Source organism: Danio rerio, chromosome 9, assembly GCF_049306965.1.
Source record: "Danio rerio strain Tuebingen ecotype United States chromosome 9, GRCz12tu, whole genome shotgun sequence".
Taxonomy (NCBI): Eukaryota; Metazoa; Chordata; class Actinopteri; order Cypriniformes; family Danionidae; genus Danio; species Danio rerio.
The window spans coordinates 24,269,055-24,290,696 of record NC_133184.1 but is presented as its reverse complement, the minus strand read 5'-3'; the positions used below and the strand labels follow the sequence as shown (position 1 = coordinate 24,290,696).

General features: G+C 36.7%; 1 protein-coding gene across 51 annotated transcripts; it reads right to left on the bottom strand.

Moving 5' to 3' along the window:
• Positions 1 to 274: 274 nt before the first annotated feature.
• rbm44 (RNA binding motif protein 44) lies at positions 275 to 16,147 on the bottom strand. Of its 51 annotated transcripts, none has more exons than XM_073912107.1 (19): positions 15,936 to 16,147; positions 15,654 to 15,791; positions 14,626 to 14,710; positions 14,209 to 14,315; positions 14,046 to 14,120; positions 13,894 to 13,945; positions 10,323 to 10,453; positions 9,331 to 10,256; positions 9,177 to 9,238; positions 7,739 to 7,876; positions 7,495 to 7,660; positions 7,360 to 7,391; positions 6,612 to 6,702; positions 6,423 to 6,510; positions 6,209 to 6,346; positions 5,998 to 6,068; positions 5,838 to 5,911; positions 5,151 to 5,379; positions 275 to 980 (listed from the first exon to the last, which is right to left on the bottom strand). In XM_073912107.1, the coding sequence occupies exons 2-19, from the start codon at positions 15,778 to 15,780 to the stop codon at positions 702 to 704; spliced, it is 2,871 nt and encodes a 956-aa protein (XP_073768208.1). In that variant the 5' UTR covers positions 15,781 to 15,791; positions 15,936 to 16,147; the 3' UTR covers positions 275 to 701. The 51 variants fall into 51 exon arrangements, with proteins under 51 accessions (XP_073768208.1, XP_073768202.1, XP_073768203.1 ...); XM_073912101.1 differs by having other exon boundaries at positions 7,360 to 7,403; positions 15,943 to 16,147; XM_073912102.1 differs by having other exon boundaries at positions 6,209 to 6,343; positions 7,360 to 7,403; positions 15,943 to 16,147.
• Between the last annotated feature and the right edge of the window lie 5,495 nt (positions 16,148 to 21,642).

Sequence of the window (21,642 nt, the reverse complement as noted above, 5' to 3'; positions counted from 1 at the left end):
ACACACAAACTGAATATCATATTAAAAAAATAGTTAATTTTAATGTTTTGTAATTTAATTTCAAGTATTGTATAAATATTTTCGACAAGTCAGTAGAATATTAAAACTTTAGTACTTTAAGATCTGACTTGATGTTCGTGGGGATGGATTCATCAGTCATGTGACCTTCACTGATTACATCACCACCTGTTTTACAGAGCTGTGCCGTTATCAAGAAGCCCATTCTGGTTTTACCTGAGCGGACTACAATGATAAAAAAAGCAGTTCCCTCCTCTACAGAAAGCACAAGAAAACAGTTTTATTTAGGAAACACAAGGGTAACTCAAAAATGCTGTTATATCAAAGTTGGAAATCTGAAATAAATGTAACAACTTTCTCATTAATTCCAACATTGCCTAAGGTCAGAGTTCACTCTGTGAAGGAAGTGTCATGAACAAGAACTACAACGAAATGGTTGAACGTAGCACTAAAGTTACCTGCAAAAATATAACTGGCGAGGGAACTATTTACAAGGCCAAAGGAACAAACAAAGGAAGAATGTTGGAAACCAGTAGCCATCAACTTCCATAATATTTTTCCTACCCAATCATTGGCTACTGGTTTCCAGAATTCTTCAAAATACCTCAATTTAGAAACAATTAAAAACAAAATGTAAATTTTTGGGTGAACTATCCCTTTAACTTGCTTAAAATACCACAAACTCAAACACGAGCGGAACTGGAGGTCTGTGTGAGAAGCTCAGAGGTCATATCTACAATAGATCTCAACGGAAGACCACTGAGGAAGCCCTGATGCTTGGCCCGCAATTCCAGCAGGGCATCTACGATCCTCTGCCGGGCAACGTTTGGGTGGCGCTCTGACAGCCGGGCCATGATTGTGTCGAAGCTTCCCATGGTGGCGTAGTGCTGTGGCACACATGTTCCAGAGGCTGTGGGCGAGTTGCACACGTTGGTCAACCTTTCCAGACTGCAGCGCGGCCCCTGATTTAAAACATACACATGACATTAAGGCTTTGGAATATAAAAATTAAAAATGTAAAATAAAAAAATAAATAAAATAAAATAAAAAAGAGAAAATTTATTTATCAGTGTTAAAATTGAACAAGCACAAATGTCACATTTGACAAGTTACTGGCTGTGGCACCAAACAAAACAAAGTGTTTATAACCGTATAAACATGAATTTTAGGCAGGATATTGCACAACAAATCTACATAAACCCGAAGTCAAAAATCATGTCCATTATCTCAGTCTCAAATGAGCAATTTAAAGAGACTTTTCTTTACATGAACCTGCTCTGCTTGGATTAGTCATTTGGCTCAGACAGGGTTTGACTTGTCAAATACATAGTGTATTAGAAAATAAACTGCTATTAACATTAGTGATGGAGAGTTCAGATCATTTTACAGAACAAATCTTTGAGTCATTTTGTTCAATAAAATGTTAAGAGTAGCTTCTAAAAACATCTACAACAAGCCTAAACATTGATCACACTACAAACAAGCACATAACATAACATAACAAGAATGCTGTAAGAAAGAGAAAACACAATCAATAATTGCTAACCAGGGGCCTCATGTACGAAGACTTGCGTGGAAATCATACTAAAACATTGCGTACACACAAAGATGTAAATGTGCGTACGCAGAAAAAAAATCAGATGTATGATATGTAAATATTCTTTTGTACATCTGAATGAACGTGCAACTGAGCGCAACATGCACGAGTACAAAACCTCTCCCTGCCTCCTCCCCCGTATGAATATGCCAATGACTCTACTTTGGCAAAACCCAACGAAAAAGCAATGGCAAAAGCAAGCAAAAAGAGAAACTTTGAACAGAATGTGAATTGGAGGTGCTGCTATCGGAGGTAGACCGGAGAAACACGGTGTTATTTGCAAGTTTGTTCTCCGGAATTAACAACAAAAGAAAAAAATAGAGTGGGAGAGTTTAGCTGATGCGGTTAACACAGTTGGGTCTGAACATCGCACTGAGTGAATTAAAGAAAGAAATAGTGTGATTTATAGCTGTAAAATGTTGCAGTACCCTTAACAGTGTCAGTGGCGTAGCACGTAAAATGCATGTCAACATGTTTTGACACGTTCGAGCATGAACTCGGTTCGAATCCAGCATCAGATGAACTCTTTCTTTTTTCCGCCGCTACATATCAGATTGCCAACTATTTATCACGAGAAAGACAAGTAGGAATCATTAATAAGTTTGTGCATCATATTTTATTTGCACATTTATTGAATGGAAATGGTTCTGTTTCACGCATGCAAATTCATCTTCAGATAGTGTCTTTATAGCAATGTGCGTGCGGTAGATCGCTCAGATTACATTGGGAAAACAGGCGACCGCTGCAAATTGTGCTTTAATGTTTGGCTGGTCAACTGTATGGTATGGAAACCTTATATACCTGCTAGATGAACCCGTCTCATACAGCTGCCATTGCAAGGCTCAGACACTTTGTAGAGAGCAATTTAACACAACTGCCTCTAGGAGTCGCCAATGGAAATAAAACAGACACGCACAAAAAATGTGCGTACGCCAGCCATAAAGCTGCCGTGAAGCTGCGCACATTCCCACATTCAGTTCATTGTTAGTAAATCCAAACGTGAGCGATTCTGAGCGTGAAACCTGGCGTACACAAAGTTTTTGTGCGTACGCAGCGTTGATACACGAGGCCCCTGGTCTTTTGTCTATAATTAGCTCAGCTCACCTTCGTGACATGTCTTCAAATTTAAGTTGTTAGATCACATCACATTGACAGTCTCATATATTCTTAACTAAAGAAAGGACCCATGAATAGTTCATCTTTTGAGTAGTTTGTTCATCACGTGACAGCATATAAAGTGATTACTCAAAACAGATGAAATCTGGTTCAGGCTAGAATTGATCACGATTGACGTGTCTTTCACGTGATGAACCAATGACTCAAACCGATAGAAGACTTGAAAAACTAATTTCTACCACACCTGCACAAATGTGCACATGTGTGAATGAACAAATCGTTCGAGAACGACCCATCACTGATTAACATTACTCACTGGAGGTTTCCTTTCTCCAATGCACCCAGTGGTTATTTTTAGATGTGCCTAATATGTGTGCAATTGGATTGCTGGCTCAATCAGATTCAAAAAGTTTATGTAAACACCTCAATTAATTAGATTTTATATATACACTCAGAATTTGTGCCATTGCTGCAGCAGTGATGCCTTGCTTAAGGGAATCACCTAATCAGAAGTATTAAAGGTGTTAGGAGTGCTTGTTATTCATTCCTACTAACAACCCCGGTCTGTGCAAGGACTCAAACCTGCAACCTTCCAATCACAAGTTCTAATCTCTAACCATTAGTCCGTTAGCTGCAAATAACTCATCAATGCAGACCACCGCCAGCTGTGGCTTGTCAGAGAGAGACAGAATAAAGCAGAGGACATAAAAACTAAAGTGAGCTTCAAGCTTCCCTTTACTATGCATGCTAACACTCTCTCTTATCCACTTGATCTGATAGATTGGTGTTGCACCAGAACCATGACACCCCCAAGACTGCACATCCACTTACCCAGGGAGAATGTTTATTCACTTGCCAGAAGAACAGAGCACCTGCTCTACTTATCCTTTTTTTTGCCTCATTGTTAACTTGGTTGCGCAGCTGACACCCAGACAGAAGACGGAGCTCCTCACAGAGACTACAGCCAAACTGAAAGCAAACCAAAACGGTCCAGGACTGGTTCTCTGCCATCTTCCACTACTACTTGAGACAGGTGGCGCACACAGGTGACAGTCATTAAAACTCACATCACCAGCCATGCATGCTTTTTGGCCCCTCGTTACACTTCAGAAAGCTAAATGAAACATCCAGCTTTGAGGGGTACCCAATGCGGGATGAGCTCCTGGATCAACCTAATAGTGCCGTTTAATTTCCACACAAGACTTAACCAAAAGGATACTGGCAAGTTCCCATCATTCCTGGTGCTAAAAAAACTGTATTCACCACACTGGGCAGCAACTGGCACTACTAAGTCCTTCCTTTCGTTCTGCATGGAGCTCCAGCAACCTTCCAACAAATGATGGACGTACTTCCCATAACTTAAACTTACACTGCTGCTTACCTTGATGACATGATGATCCACACGGGGTGTTGGGAGGAACATCTTAACTGCCTGCGGAGGGTGTTCCTGTAGTTACATCAAGCTGTAGTCACAGCTAACCCCAGGCAGTGTCACCTAGGGCTAACACATGCAAAGTACCTGGGATATCAGCCAGGGGGCATGGGCTGATCAGGCCACAGCAGTCTAAAGTCGACACCCAAAAGAAGGCCACCCTGGCCCACCACCAGCACAAAACAAAAGTTTCCATGTCAAAATTTCACAGGACTCGTTACTATTAAACACTTGCTTCATCAGTCTCAAGGCTCTCAGCACCACCCACGCTCGTCATGGGTACCAAGCCGACCAATCACAGAGCTTGCAATATGCATTATTGCGACATGTAGTTACAATTTTTCGCCCATGGTAATACACACAGCCTTTTTAAGGATGTTGTATGGACAGGTAGGTCTGTCAAAAACTCTACCCCCTTGCCTCCTCTCAACCTTAACATCTCTCTTATAAAAGGATATTTCTAGGTTGATGCTATTGATGTAGAATGTGGCGACCTACACTCCAAAGTCATCTCTATAGAGCCAAATCAATGTCGTCAGTAGTCATTACTGCCTTGTCTGAGGGAGAGAATATTCTATAAGGAGAATATACTCTCTTCCGATTAGACTTGAGCAACTAGAAGGGTGTTGCACCAGAACCACCATACCAAGACTGCACAGCCACCAACCATGGAGAACATTTATCCACATGCCATAAGAACAAGGCACCTGCACTATTTACCCTTTTCCCCTATATGTGTGTGTGTGTTTATTTTATGAAGTGTACGATAACAGATGCACAAAGCAGTATTGCATTCACTCGACTTAATTTAACAAAAAGCTATTCAAAAAGGCAACTTTGTTTTATCTACATTGACTCTAATCCTTCTTCAACACAAACGTTTTAAATGGAACGTATATTAAACACACATAAATGGATATTTGAATCAGATTGTTAAATAATATTTAAAGTAAATGTAAATACATCTGCCTTCCACTTCATACTTACTCCATGTGATGAACCGTAGGTTAAATTTTTTGTTCTCAGTTCATCCCCTGCAGTGTCTTCTTTATGGCTTTCTGAGGCGCTGTGGGACAGATCACTTGGTTTAAGATCAGCTGAAACAGTCCCAGAGAGATGCACCACCTGGACAGCATGACCTTGAAGGGAACGTCCATTTAGATCTTCAACTGCTGCTTTGGCATCAATATAGCTCTTGAGATAAACAATAGCTGCCCTACATGTGCACAGACAAGTTCAGTTCGTTAATGATAATAATAATGCTTGTATAACAACATTCAACATTACTATGATATATATTAATAATTGAAAACTAAGTAAACACTGATCAGAAACATGGTTTATGATACTCTTTAATATAACTTGAACTATTTCAGTAGGTGTGGAGCTTTAAACTCTTGATTGTTGTTGTACAGGTTCAGTGGGATTAGACAAGATGGGTAATCAGACTAGTCTGGCAAGAAATGCAAAAATCTTTTAGCTGAAAAAAAAAGAAAACCGTTCTGTCTGCTCAAAAGGCTTCCCATTATAGTTAAGATTTAGTGAGATTAGAATGTTCACTGAAAACCCATATCAGACAACCTAACCTGGGGGTGTTGATTAATATATTAAAACTTTGAAATCAGGTTTTGAGCTTGTTTGAGATAAGCAGTTTTTTTGTATGAAAATGCTTACCTTGTATTGTTGCTGAAAGCCGAGATGCAGACATTTGTTGGATTGTACTTCTCAAACCAAAGTAGTACTTCATGCTGCAGAAAACATTTCATTTAGTGGTGTCTGCTGCCTCCTAGAGGCTTTCACTTATTTGAAAAGTTTACACAAGTTGAGACCCTACCTCGGTGATATTGCCTGGCAAGCAAGTGATGCACAAGAGGGAGCTTTGCTTTGACACATCCTCATCCGTCCCTGTAAAAAATAAATAAATATTTGTTAGTCAATTAAACCAATCAGCCAACAGCAATGATACTTTTTCTCATTACAGAAGTACAGACTGTGAAATATCAGCAATTCACTGGCGATCTTAAGTTTCAGTTAACCTACTACACCTTTTGTCTCCATTTTGTGCCTCATAGTTTCTCTCATTTTATTCGGTTTCTCCATGTTTCCATCTTGATTTGGAAACCCAAGTTCCTCCTCTGCATCAAACCAAGCTTCGCTGCCATTCAAATCCTTGTTGGCACCTACTATACCATAGTATGGAAGTAAAGCACTGCAAAACACATTTGGTTTATTTCCTTTTCTTCAATCTGAGATTCATACCAGTCTTTGGTTCAGTAGAAATTCTTGTCTGCTTTGGCAGGATGAATAGGGCTTTATCTCTTTTGCTGCATTCATTTTTTGCTTCATCCTATTCATGGAGAACAAATTCTGACTATTCTAAATGTAACAGACTCGGGTACAACCCTTAATGACAATAATACAATTCATATTAGTATGTGAATAAACTACCGGAGCAGTTTCAATGTCCTGACAAACTTCACTGGGAGGCACCTTCATCGCTGTATGTTCTTCATCCACTTTGTGGTCACTCGCAATGGTACTATGAAGAATGACAGAATTCTTAATTATTTTAATAAATACATTTGGGAAAGCAAACTGCAATGTACAATGAATTTAGCTGTTTGATGCACGTAAAATTAATACATGGAACATAAAGCCTCTTACATGCTTATATGTGAATGGAGGCATGGTGAAAGAGTAACGGGAAAATCATTTTTAAAGTTATGGATCAGTTATACAAGTATAATAAAATGGTTAAAAACATTTAACAATTAACAATTAACATTTTTGCTGATAGTGAACATCAGGATTATTTAATGAAAAAGCATTTATTATTATAAGAAATATTATTAGAACACATTCAATCAATTTTTATTTCTAAAATATTGGCTGAAATACAGTGCGGAATAGAGTATACCTTCTACCCACCATGCATGCATGAAAGACACACAGCACACATAGACCTTTTAAGCAGTACCTTTCGCCTTTTTGCTGATATTTCTAGATGTTTTTTTATTGAAAAGCAAGAAATTAACTAAATATGTATTATTACTCTGGCCTATCAGTGTCCTGGCTGTAAAGTGCAATGTGGCAACAGTGTTCTCCCAACTCATTACAGGAAAATCAATCAAAAAAGTACAACTTCTGTAAATGGCGTTACTTTTCAGGATATTCTAGACTTATAATGGCCACCTACCTTCCTGCACAGTCTAAATGGGCCGCAAGAACCTGAAATGAGACCTTATTACCAATTTGTTTAGTTTGTTATTATTGTTTATATCACAAATATAACAAAATCTCAAAATTTACAACAATGTGAATTCTGTAATACCGATGATGGGCTGTAATTTGTCCCTGTAGATATCTTCTCAGAGTTTACTGATAGGGGCGCAAGATCATCCAGAGGAGTACCAGCCAGAATCTGTTGTCTCATCTCATGGTAATCCTTCTGTAGTGTTTTAAGAGTTTCTGCTATGCTGTCTGGCAGTGCCTCGGTACTAAGGAATGAACAAAACCTCAAAAGATAAGATTGTCATAATACAAATCTTTCCTTAAACCAAATGCTACTTTCTCACCCCTGATAAGCACTTTCACCAAGTGGGGAGGTGAAGTAGCGTCTCCAGCAGTGCTGTTGGCACATGACAAACTGAAGAGCAAGAAGATTTAGCTCTGCTTTTCTTACTCGCTGGGCACAGTCACAGCCACACAATCTCCTGCAGTGGTCACCAACAGGAATAAAAACCAACAAGTAGTTGAATTAGGGTTGTCTCCTAGAAAACATTTTTACTTTTTAAATTATCTCTGAACCTTGGATACAAGTAGAATATCTATGCAGCAATATCTCTATGTAAATTGATATATAATTTTAAGTTATAATAGTAACACTATAGATTGCTACATTAGTTTAGAAAAATACAAATCACACTGAAAAACAGAACACAGAATAAAAAGTCAATGTAAGTTAGCTGTATGTAAGAATGATTCTGTATTAACAGTGTTCTTAACACTGACAATAACAAAATTCAAGATTAAAGTTTAAGTCCAGATGAACCGGAAGCTGTGACTATTATTTTTTTGTATTGTGACGCAGTTCCTAGAAAAACTAAATATCAAATGACAAAGTAGTGGGCGTGACTTTTTCTTTCTACTGCAGGGGTGGCTAACCCTGTTCCTGGAGATCTACCTTCCTGCAGATTTCAGTTGCAACCCATATCAAACACACCTGCCTGTAATTATCATGTGGTGTTCAGGTCCTAATTAATTGGTTCAGGCATGCTTGACATGGGTAGCAACTGAAATCTACAGGAAGGTGGCTCTCCAGGAACAGGGTTAGCCACACCTGTTCTACTGCGAGCTAAATGTATGTAGTAATGTAGTCAGTTCATTCAGAAAGATTGGGGAAAGTGTTTGGAGAGAGTTATTACAACCTTACGGACACCACCTCCTTATCATTTGATTAAATAGGTTAGCCATGCCCAATACCAAAGATATACATAATCTAATAATTCGACTGAAAACAAACAGGAAGTGCATTTTCAGATTCTAAATAAAGATTTGAAGGGCAAACTATTTTTTTCTTAGCGGCGTGCACAAATGAATTGCTCATCACAAAACTAGCAATGTCAGCTAACAAAATCATATGGTTAATTTTGATTCCTTGCATATATACAACACTGAATAAAATGTTTATTAATGCAGGGAACCCATATATTTGGAGTTATTACCCGAGCAAGCCCAGCAGACACACAACATTAAAAGATGTTAATATTAGGTTAGATTTAGGTCATGATGTCAGGTGACCAAAATGCAATGTCTAGGATGCTGGTTGGTTTTAGGTTGTGTAGGAAAGCGACCAAAATACAATGTCTGATACATGTCATAGTGGTAAGGTCCATGCAACGTCAAGATGTAACATGATTAGATTTTGATATTTGGGTTGGACATTGACGTCAGCCTGACTTTAGGTTCTGAACTCAATTTTTCAACTCTATTTGAGCTAAAACTTTCACCTACCTTGCATTCATGCTCTTCATCTGTTTCAACCCCTTCTCAGTCTCTTTTAGCTTTATAAATTCCTATAAGTAAAAGACCAGGACATTATACATGGCTCATTTGAAACGGCCACACGTCCAACTATCTAATCAAGGTAATACATAAAATATGTTACCTCAGTGAGGACATCCAAGTCTGACATATAAACTTCAGTAATGGTGTTCTTATCAGATGTGGTCATTCGCATGGTCTGAGTATCTTTTTCATGGCTGACAGCAGGCAAGTCTGTGTCAGTAGCGACATTTTTCACCTGGAAGGTCTGATCAGTCTTTGTTGCACAAGTAGATGTAAAAAAAGCTCTGAAATCACCACAGGCATCTATCATTTGGTCCACATAGACAGAAGCGCTAGATTTGGATTTTGGTGAGGAACCCACATTGCTCTTGTTTATCTGTTGCTCATATCTTGAGTCAAGACAGTCTCCTGACTCTTCAGCCAGCTCAAATGAATTGCTGACACAAGAGAAACAATCGGTAGAGTTTGCAGCAGTGCTGTTGGCAGCCTCTGATAGTTCATCTGAGAGTTCTGTACTGCCTTTGGTAGCAGTGATTGAATCATTGAACCCTGTCTCTGCACTCTGGCTGCCATTGCTCCATGCAGTGTGGTCTAAGCTGATGCTACTAAAACTGTAGTATTCTGGCATGGTTTCCTGGTCCACATTGTGGTCATTTTCTTCAGTGGGATTATATGATTGATTTTGGTTATTTTGGGTGTTGTCATTTCTCTGAACCTGACTCTGCACATCAAGCTCCATATCGAGGCAGAAGCTCGCTTGGGCTGATGTGTCCTTAAAATGTTTGGCATCTTCCCTGCTTTCTACTTCCTGCCACAGCTGAGAGAGGCACTGGGCATGAGAACACATTCCTTTACTGTAGAAATGAGGATGCGCTTCAGGGCTTCTCTGTTTGCTCCTAGTGTTTAGGGTGCTTTGCGTGCAACCTAAATGGATATTTTGCATTTCAACATTACTTTGGGAAGTTTGGAAAACATTTAGCTCTTCTTTTAGGCTGTTTGGGAGCAGCTGAAGTTGTTTTTCATTCTCTGAACAAGAAAGTAATAATCAGTACTGCAGCAGCTTGAGAATTAATTAAAGTCATGTCGTCTTACCTGACACACTGATTTTGTCCTGTGAAATCACAATGTGAACACCACAACGGGTGCACTTCTTGGTACCAAATGGACAACTAGTCCCACAGTTTTGACACCCAGATGAACCATAAAATGTTGGGTACCTGGAACTTAAATAGATATAAACATCTCTCTCTCTGTGTGAATGTCTTTAAGAATCATAAAAAATAAAATAAAAAAAAACAACAATTTAACCAATTTTCTATGGAGTGTTAACAAGTTTTGTAATGAGGACCAGGCCACGCTGTCCCCATGGTGCAATAATCTTTAAATATTCAGTTGTATTATAACCTTTTATAAATAAAAATTACATCTGACAATAGTTCAAAAAGGAATGATAGGCCAGCGTAAAAAAAACAATGTAGTGTTTCCACATTCGTTAATGACCTGTCCGTCAATACAGCTTAATTTATTTCATTATATCCTCTGCATTTAATAAAATAAAATAAATAAATAAATGTGTCCAAGCGACTAATAAAATTGACTAAGCCTCTATAAAAACTATAAGGTGGCAACCCGCTCTGTCAAATGTTAGTCGACATATATTATATAGGGATGTCACAATACAACATTATAACTTCCGATACGATACCGATATTGCAGCCATCAGTCCGATACGATACCGATATAAATCCGATATCAGCACAAATTATGAATACTTTATTTTTACCTATTTTGTTGAGTCTAATGTATGAACGGCTAGATCAAACTGAGAACAAGTCAGCAACAGTAGTAAGTATGGAAAAAACAACCAGTTTATTAACTATTGGTTGCATAAATGTGAACTTTTACATAAGAATATATAAAAAGAATTAAAGAATAAATATTAAGACCCTGAAAAATATCTTAATTGAATAAACAAAAATAAAATTTTAAAGTGCAAAATGCTAATTAAAGGTCACTTCAGTTGTTAATTTTTTACCATCATCAAAGAGTAGAAACAGCTGAGAGCAGGAACATTAGAAAAAATACTGTTAATTGAACAACTGCTAAAGGTTCAGTGTCCAAAATTTCAATTTCACACACAGCTTTTTGATGAATTTTTGATCCAGTTGAGCTGAAAAATATGTTTCACACTGGGCAGCAGAAATAATTTATTGTTAAGTTGATAAAAATTTGCAGTATGGTTAGTACAAACATTTACATGATCAGAGCTATTTCATCTGTGTTTGTATCATAAGAAGATTATGGCTGTATCAATGTTCCCAAACATTAACTTTATAATAATAGGCTATATATTGCACATATTATATTTAACATAAAAATACTTGCAGAGGCTGGATTGAAACACACCTTTTCTCCACAGCACTTGAAATAATGTGACTTTTAAGAATAATTTTATTTATCAAAATTCATTATATTTGCATATTTGCACAGATTCCACCCTACTGCCCACATGGGAAAATTAGACAATGTAAATAACAGCAAACTGATGTGCAAAGCTGACACTGTTTATCAGAGCACTTTATCTTTCTGGGCTTTTTAAAGAAGAGTTAAACATGGAAATGTCTCTAATAAAATTTTCCTTCTGCCCCAAAAGTAATACCATTCTTTCTTTTAAACTGTAATGGCCATCAGCAACAGAATGATTTCTTATTCTAATTTAACAGACAATGAAAACAACAAAAATGTTTAGCATTTTACATGACACTGTTCCTTTCAGAGTGTTCAAGTAAAAAAAAATGAAATAAAGAATAATAAATCCACTATTTCACTCCTACTATCCATGTGCACCACTGACAGGTCAAATCTGCTCCCTCTCTAATCTTGGTGCTGCTGAGAGATTGAGATTGAAAGTTTGCGTATAAAATAATGTAGAAACACAGCTAAAGAAAGCAGAATCCGGGACATGTTCGGCGATTTAGAAATCTTGGCTGAATGCCATTTTTAAGTCCCAAATAGAGGACATGTCCGGGAAAAAGATAATGTATTGTAGGCTTTTTTCCCGCGTGTCCTCGCGCTCTTCTCAAAGCTAAAGTCAGAGCAGGTGTCCAACGCGTCTCTGTGGGTCTGCTGCAGCAGCAGAGCCCGCGAGTCTGTGCCGGAGACTTTTCTCATGCACACAGAACCGGGCCGCTGAGGTAAAGTCTTATGTGTGGGCAGCGCTGGTGATGAATTAGGTATCACACTGGATGAACCACGATATGCCAGGACTGAATTGAGGCTCGCACGATGTGTGCTACGTCGCCATTCGGTGCCTTATGTTGCTTAGCGGCCTTATGCAAAACAATGTAAAGATTGCTTGACGTGAAGTAAATAAACCAGTAACGTTAGAGATGTGCCGTTGTTGTAGCGTCAGCGTGTGCTACCGTCACAATAGATTTCTATCGTAATACACCATAACTTAGTGTGAAGAGCATGTTAAATCTTAGAGACTTTGTTTGCTAGCAAGCAGTGTTGTGATCACGTGGGCTTTGCACGCTGGCTCTGGACGCTGCTGGATAGAATAGCTGTAACGGAGTTTAAAGAGTATCAGACTGCTTATATCGGAGATTTTTAACGCAGTCCGATATAATTTTTTGGACTGATATCGGATGAATTTCCGATATCAATATCGGATCGGGACATCCCTAATATTATATTTGAGAAACTCTGCTGTTATGGATGTGTTATTTGCAGTAAAATCTCAAAACATAAAATTCACGCAAAAAGTATGTTAACGTTGTATTGAAACATTTGTTTACAATTTCCAAAACTACCAATCACAGAGTTATGGGATCAGAAAAAAAATAAATAAATTCAATCCATAAACATTTTTAAGATTTTATATGAGGAAAATAAACATGCGTTATGGATGTGACGAAAAAAAGTCAGCGAGTTTACAGTATACAACATACTTTGTAGAAATTCTGTGAATTAAACTGCACAACCCAAAAGAAACAATGTTAATCAAAAGGATAGGAGTCGGCTCATTATAGAGCAAAAATTATTGATTTTATTTTACTTTACATTTATAAGGAGAAAGCTTTGTTATGGATGTGACACCTCTCTATTATGGATGTGAAATTGCACCTTGTTTGACTTTGGTAAATAAAATATTATTGTTTAGAAACATTGGACAGGGAGATTTTTGAGTATTTCTGAAGTACTGTAAAATACAAGCCTACACAAATATGCAGAAACAAATTTTTATGGCAAGGTAGACATTTGCAGGGAATTGCTTATATATATGGAATTGATTGGTTACGCCCTAAAAGTTTTACTATATTAATACCTAGATTAACAACCATAAACAACGATAAATACATGATACAGCTTTTTGTTATTAAAGTATTAGTAAATGTTAAAACGATCACTAATAAAGGTTAATAAATCGTTTAGAAGCATTTACTTAGAAGTAGTTTATGTTAACTAATGTAATTAACATTGCTAATTACATGCATTGTAAAGTGTTACAAGTAATAAATATTAACCAGATCTTTTCTACTAAGCAGATCTGAATGCGAGCTTGATAAACAACTATGAGTGACAATAGAAGGATACAAAAGTGTATTAAAATGCATATAAAACAAACTGAACCAAAACTATAGTAGTTCTGGAGTCGACTTACTCGTTTGATGCCATAGTTGTAGGAGGGGGAACGTAGTTTCCTTTGGGTTTTGCTAAATTAAAAAAATAATAATAATAATAATATTTAAGCAAACAGTTAACCAGATAAATTGAATATCTTAGTCTTTATAATATTTTACCAACTGAACTCACCTTTTACATAAACATACTGTCTGGTTACTCCAAGTTCTGGATGTTTCTTTAAAAAAGACAGAAGCCCTCCTTCGTCTGTGCAGGTGAAAACATTTTTCTTTATTGCTCTCATTTTACCCACATATTTTAAATAATTAGAAATGTATAATTTATATGCCCCTACTTTGTATTAAGGTCCTGTCCTCTGCTGTTAAGTATAAGAACCATCCAAGCAACTTTGGGTTTGTGAGCTCCAGATAATTATTGGCGAAGACAAGTTCAAACAGTGACCTGTAATATGTACAATTGCCTCCCTCAGAACAACATGGTACTCAAAATGTAGTGGTTCAAAGTTAAAACAGCATTCAACTGAATTATTTATTCTAATCTAATTGAATGATCTTGTCTGCCAGATTTTCATACCTCCCATTCAAAATGTAACTTAACAGCGTATATATTATTGTGAAGTGATGTGATTTAAAATATGCAATATCTACCTAACCTACCCCAATCCCAACCTCAGAACTATTCAAATACAGTGTTGGTAGCATAATCGGATAAAATGTGAGAACACTCGGTGTAGCGGGTGCTTAATGCTTACCTCATCAACATACACCTCCTCCTAACATCGGTATACAGGGTTTCATTGTGAAAGCCTTGAGAGATGTGCAAGAAATTCAGCAACACTGAGTGAAAAAGATCATATATTGACAACTAACCACACGTGTGACAACAATGAAGACAAACCCTCGATTAATTTCTGTTAAATTACACTTACGAGTGTAAAAAATAATACGTGAATTTTCTAGATCATCTTCGAGTTTTTTTTCACAGATTCTTTTCTATCGTGTTGTCCGTTGTGCACGTAACCGCGGCGCGCATGCGCACATAAGGCCGCGTGCTCTCTACGCCCCCAAAGACTTTGCCCAAACTAATATCAAAGACTACAAAAATACTTACTAAATATATTAGCGCGAATGTAAGCTGTTTTACGTTTATGTGCGAGACATCTGATCCATTACACCTACTGAGAGTAAAGAACTAGAAAAATAATAAAATCTTGATCAAACTTTCTAACTGAAATGTGCGCATTTATGGTTACAACAAACACTACAGTCTAATACCAAATATTTGTATGCAGTATTAAGCGTAATTGACCGTTTTTGTCTTACGGAATTTATGCGCGTGCCCGCCTTTAATAACCCTTGCTGGTCATGATGACTCATATGCGTTGTCTGACTTCCATTTTTCGGCGAGGCTTTGAGGCAAATAAACACTTGTATACACGTTATAACGTTACTTTACATGTGAGCATTGCTGAATGGATATTAGTTTGTGTGTAACATTACTGAGAAATTTGAGTAGCGCGAGCACTTTTCTTCAAAATATAATATCTGATGATTCATTCTTAAATAGAAAATTGTAAAAAATCTGCTTGGCCTTCTAGGATTTTTGCATTTTGCATTATGTAAACTAAATTAAAACATTAAAGATATACAGATATCGCCTAGTCTGCCAAAAAAAGAAAAAGAAAATCAAGAAATGTCTTTAAAGGCTACAATGCACATGGACAACTCGAACCTGTTGAATCAGTGAACTGTTTTGCTTTGGGATCGATGTGTAACTCACCGGTCATCTCGTTCACTGCACGCTGGTCAAAGGGAAGGAAGTGCCATTTGGCGATGGCACTGCGATCCTCATATGTGACTGAATGTGACTCGAAGAAAGGAACAACGGCAGCTGGAGGGTACCACATTTTCTGAAACACTAAATGATCAAAATTAAGAAAAGGTCACCGGTTATTATCAACAACAAAGCACCGACAGAGGTTCGTCGGGCACATGTTTTTCCGCCTCAGGTGAAGCACTCTCTAATGATCAGAGCGCAGCTGCAGCTGCTGGATTTTCTCACCACTCACTTATCGATTAGACACCGGACGCCAGGAGAGTAATAAATAAACAGTTATTTGTGTCATTATTAGCCGAATAATTATGATTAGGTAATTTTAAGCTTCTGTGAGAAGTCAAAAAAGTTTTTTTTAATTAGTTCAGACCTGTTTAGTGATGATGACTCGTCTCCGCGATAACACGATTCGTTTTTTCCTCGAATAGTTTGAAAGAACCGGTCAAAGCGATTCAATGATTCTTTTTACGTAATGATGTATTGCGTTATCAAACGGTTCTTTAAGAACAATTGTGTAAATAAATAAATACAGTACTAAAAAGAGCTGATATATATATATATATATATATATATATATATATATATATATATATATATATATATATATATATATATATATATATATATATATATATATATATATATAGTTGAAATAAGAATTATTAAACTTTTTCGAGTTTACAGAACAAACCATCATTATACAATACCTTGCTTAATTACCCTAACCTGCCTAGTTAACCTAATTAACTTGATTAAGCCTGTAAATGACACTTTAAGCTGTATAGAAGAGTCTTGAAAAATAACTAGTCAAATATTATTTACTGTCATCATAGCAAAGATAAAATAATTAAAAATATATTAAATATTAAAAAAGAGACATTAAAAATATTATGTTTAAAAAAATCTTCATATATATATATATATATATATATATATATATATATATATATATATATATATATAAAGATGCAATTTAATAATTTTGTCTTCAACTGTCATTGATCATTAGGGGTTCATGGCATTTAAAGGATTGAAAATGTTAAAACAATAAAACCACCTTTGTTGAAACCTAAATTCATTTACTTTCAGTAATTGATTTATCTTGCAGCTCTTCAGTTTTTTAATCGAGTATCACTATAATATGTGATATAACTAATACAATACATGACCTGTAATCTTATGAATGCAGTTTCTCATCTGGCCACTAGAGAGAACACAAACCATGATGATGAATGATGTTGCACTGATTTTACAGACAAGTAAAAATACATTATATTATAACCATTTTGTGTAAGTAAAACTGTCATAGTTGAAGAAAAACACCTTTGTGTGTATGTTTTGATGCTTACAGTACATTCAAGTTAATTAAATAATTTTAAGGTAAAATTAATTGGTGAAATAAAATAAATAAAAGATCAATGTTTGGTTGAAAAGCTCAATCTCTAAATGAAGTCCTGACAGGAAGTGCCCGTCTCAGAGGTGAAGTTCGAAAATTGAAGCATGTGTTGTAATCACACTTAATTTCATTTGTGCCTGTGTCTCAGCTGCTTACCAGGCAAAATAAACAGTGAGTTAGATCACATCACATTTAGCTCTGTCTTGCTCCTTAAAAGACGTAGCCTATAGCAAATGGTAGGCATTAGCTGTTGGTTTGCTAAGTGAAATCAATACTTCACTAAAACAGTCATTAGCAGACCACAGTGCAAAATATATGTTGATGGAACCATTAACTTCTTCACATGAATGCATTAATTGCTTACAGTGTTCTGCTCTATGGCATCAGTCAGATAGCCTATAGTTTGAAGTTGGCTATAGAAACAAAGCGGTTGTGTCGACTGCATGTTTATGGTTTGACATTTGATATTGGCATATTTAGGGACCGTCTCTAAAGTTACACAGGATGTAAACACTTTTCTCATTTTAATAGCTATTGAGGATAATAACTTACAGTAACAAATATAAGCCTTAACTATAATGCACACCTTTTACATTTTTTATACTATTACAATAAACTGTAAATAAGAAAGGCGACATAGTGGCGTAGTAGGTAGTGCTGTCACCTCACAGCAAGAAGGTCGCTGGTTCGAGCCTCGGCTGGGTCAGTTGGTGTTTCTGTGTGGAGTTTGCATGTTCTCCCTGCGTTCGCGTGGGTTTCCTCCAGGTGCTCAGGCTTCCCCAACAGTTCAAAGACATGCGGTACAGGTGAATTGGGGAGGCTAAATTGTCCGTATTGCATGTGTGTGAATGAGTGTGTATGAATGTTTTCCAGAGATGGGTTGCAGCTGGAAGCACATCCGTTGTGTAAAACATGTGCTGGATAAGTTGGCGATTTATTCCGCTGTGGCAATCCCAGATTAATAAAGGGATTAAGCCGAAAAGAAAATGAATGAATGAATGAATTTAAATAAGAATATTTTTTTTAACCAAATGCTAAATATCGTGTTTTAAAGCTCAATAGCTTTATAGGTCAATGACTTACAGTCACAAAACAACTGTAAGTGTTCCAAGTAGTTCTCAAATATAATGAACACCTTTTACATTTTTGATGCTTATTACAGTAAACTATAAATCCAAGATCAAAAATGTTGTTTTACATATTACCGACTGTCCTCAAATGTTATATATTATTTTTTTAACCTCAATAGCTTTATAGAAGAATGGCATACAATCAGAAAACCCACTGTAAAGCGTTGATGTAGTTCACCTTTTACATTTTTGTTGATTACAGTAGGCTAAAACTGTAAATCTGAGGTCAAAAATGCTATTTTACAGAAGTAAATGTTTTTAGGGGCGAGGCAGTGGCGCTGTAGGTAGTGCTGTCGCCTCACAGCAAGAAGGTCGTTGGGTCGCTGGTTCGAACCTCGGCTCAGTTGGCGTTTCTGTGTGGAGTTTGCATGTTCTCCCTGTCTTCGCGTGGGTTTCCTCCGGGTTCTCCGGTTTCCCCCACAGTCCAAAGACATGCGGTACAGGTGAATTAGGTATGCTAAATTGTCTGTAGTGTGTGTGTGAATGTTTCTCAGAGATGGGTTGTGGCTGGAAGGGCATTCGCTGCGTAAGAACTTGCTGGATAAGTTGGCGGTTCATTCTGCTGTGGCGACCCCGGATTTATAAAGGGACTAAGCTGACAAGAAAATGAATAAATGTTTTTAAATGCTAAATATTTAAAACTCAATACCTTTATAAAAGAATAAAATAACAGAATAAAAGAAGACAGAAGGTCAATAAAAGTGTTGAAAAGAAAAAGACAGAGAAGCCTATGTGGGGACCTAAAACCACCATTTCTGGGGCCTCGTGTATCAACGCTGCGTACGCACAAAAACTTTGTGTACGCCAGGTTTCACGCTCAGAATCGATCACGTTTGGATTTACTAACAATGAACTGAACGTGGGAATGTGCGCAGCTTCACGGCAGCTTTCTGGCTGGCGTACGCACATTTTTTGTGCGTGTCTGTTTTATTTCCATTGGCGACTCCTAGAGGCAGTTGTGTTAAATTCCTCTCTACAAAATGTCTGAGCCTTGCAATGGCAGCTGTATGAGACGGGTTCATCTAGTAGGTATGTAAGGTTTCCATACCATACAGTTGACCAGCTAAACATTAAAGCACAATGTGCAGCAGTCGCCTGTTTTCCCAGTGTAATCTGAGCGATCTACTGCACGCACATTGCTATAAAGACACTATCTGAAGATGAATTTGCATGCGTGAATCAGAAGCATTCCCATTCAATAAATGTGCAAATAGTTTATGCTCGAACGTGCCAATACATGATCACGTGCGTTTTACGAGGTGCGCCACTGAGACTGCTAAGGGTACTGCAACATTATACAGATATAAACCACACTATTTCTATTTTTAAATGCACTCAGTGCGATGTTCAGACCCAACTGTGTTAACCGCATCAGCTAAACTCTCCCACTCTATTTTTTTTCTTTTGTTGTTAATTCCGGAGAACAAACTTGCAAATAACACCGCTTTTCTCCGGTCTACCTCCGAAAGCAGCACCTCCATTTCACATTCTGTTCAAAGTTTCTCTTTTTGCTTGCTTTTGCCTTTGCTTTTTCGTTAGGTTTTGCCATTAGCATAGTCATTAGCATATTCATACGGGGGAGGAGGCAGGGAGGGGTTTTGTGCTCGTGCATGTTGCGCTCAGTTTTACGTTCATTCGGATGTACAAAAGAATATGCGTGAGATTCGGCATACGCAGTGTTTCATACATCTGAATTTTTTCCTGCGTACGCACATTTACAGCTTTGTGCGTACGCAATGTTTTAGTAAGATTTCCACGCAAGTCTTCGTACATGAGGCCCCAGGTCTCCACCTGCTGTGGAAGAAATGTGCAAAAAAGCGCATGCACCACATTTTTTTGCCACCAAAAAATTTAATGATACAAAAATGAAAAAGTGTTTTGGCCAAAAAAAAGTTTTGCAAAAACAAAAAACAAGCAAAAAAAATAAATAAATAACAACAACAGCAGTGTCGTACAAAAAATGGGACACAAAAAATATTGTGCAATAAAGTGCATCTATAAAATGCAGCCGAAAAAAGGTGCATGCACAACACAATTTTAAGGGTCCAAAAATGTAAAAAAGTTGTGTTGGGCCAAAAAGTATCACTATGTACAAAACAAGTGTGTGTTGTGCAATAAAAGTGCAAAAATGTAGTGTGCAAAAACAAAACATAAATTAGTGCAAAAATGAGCCTTTTCTTTTTGCTGTGTTGTTCATCTGTTTTGTAAATTGTTGTACAAATTTTTACGTGATGGTTATTAGTGCCTTCTTTATTAATTATAATTAAAGTACTAAATAAAATATTAATAAAAACATATTGACGTGATACATTGCCTTCAACTTTCCTTTTACATGTATTTTTTTCATGTTAAAAAAATCCTAATAGAGGTTATAGTTGTGTTTAGTCATACTAATCAGTTGTGTTTAGTCATACTAATCTACTTCACAGAAAGTTATGACTACAATTTTCAGTATAAACTAAAGCATTATAAATTGTTAATTTTACTTGAACTTATTATTAAATATGATTTGTACTATACTAATACTATTATTTGTAACATATATTATATATATAAATATATATATTTGTATATATATATATATATATATATATATATATATATATATATATATATATATATATATATATATATATATATATATATATATACACACACACCTTTGAAACAAGTCAAAGGTGTGTAAATGATGACAGAATTTTCATTTTTGGCTCACTTTAATTATGAGAAATTGCTCTTACAATTCACACCAAGCATAATGGAAAATGGTTGATATGAGTTGTTCAAACAGTATGCGGTTCATAAATGGTTTAGTCGAATAATAAGTGCACAATATAATATCACACATGCTGCTCTGCCATCCTTGCCGAGTTATTAAATAATCATAGATGGGAGGCTTACAGCATGAGCGTATGAGCAGACACACATTAGCACAGCATCTAAAGGCCTGGTGAAAGGGCAGCTCAGCCCCTGGGACAGCAGAAGGCCTTTAACTGAATAGAGGCCGATCGATACGGAATACAGTTTCAGTTCCAGTGCTAGAAAGCGATTGCCAGTCATTATCTAAAACAGGCTTTGTATTTCTCACATATGAACAGTATAATATATTAATATAAAATAGAAGGATTGAGTCTACACACACATACAGTTGAAGTCAGAATTATTAGTCCCCCTGTTTATTTTTTTCCCAATTTCTGTTTAACAGAGATTTTTCCAACACATTTTTAAACATTTTATAACTGATTTCTAATAACTTGTTTATTTTATTTTTGCCATGATGACAGTTAATAATATTTGACTAGATATTTTCAAGACCCTTCAATACAGCTTAAAGGCTTAACTAGGCAGGTAAGGGTAATTAGCCAAATTATTGGTTTGTTCTGTAGACTATCGAAAAAAATAGCTTAAA

What these genes read in the sequence shown, in the direction of transcription:
- rbm44 (XM_073912101.1), bottom strand. An exon ending in GGACAGGACCTTAATACAAA is followed by an intron (nt 14,121 to 14,208) that starts GTAGGGGCATAT and finishes TCACCTGCACAG; the next exon opens with ACGAAGGAGGGCTTCTGTCT. An exon ending in CAAATTACAGCCCATCATCG is followed by an intron (nt 7,404 to 7,494) that starts GTATTACAGAAT and finishes ATTGGTAATAAG; the next exon opens with GTCTCATTTCAGGTTCTTGC.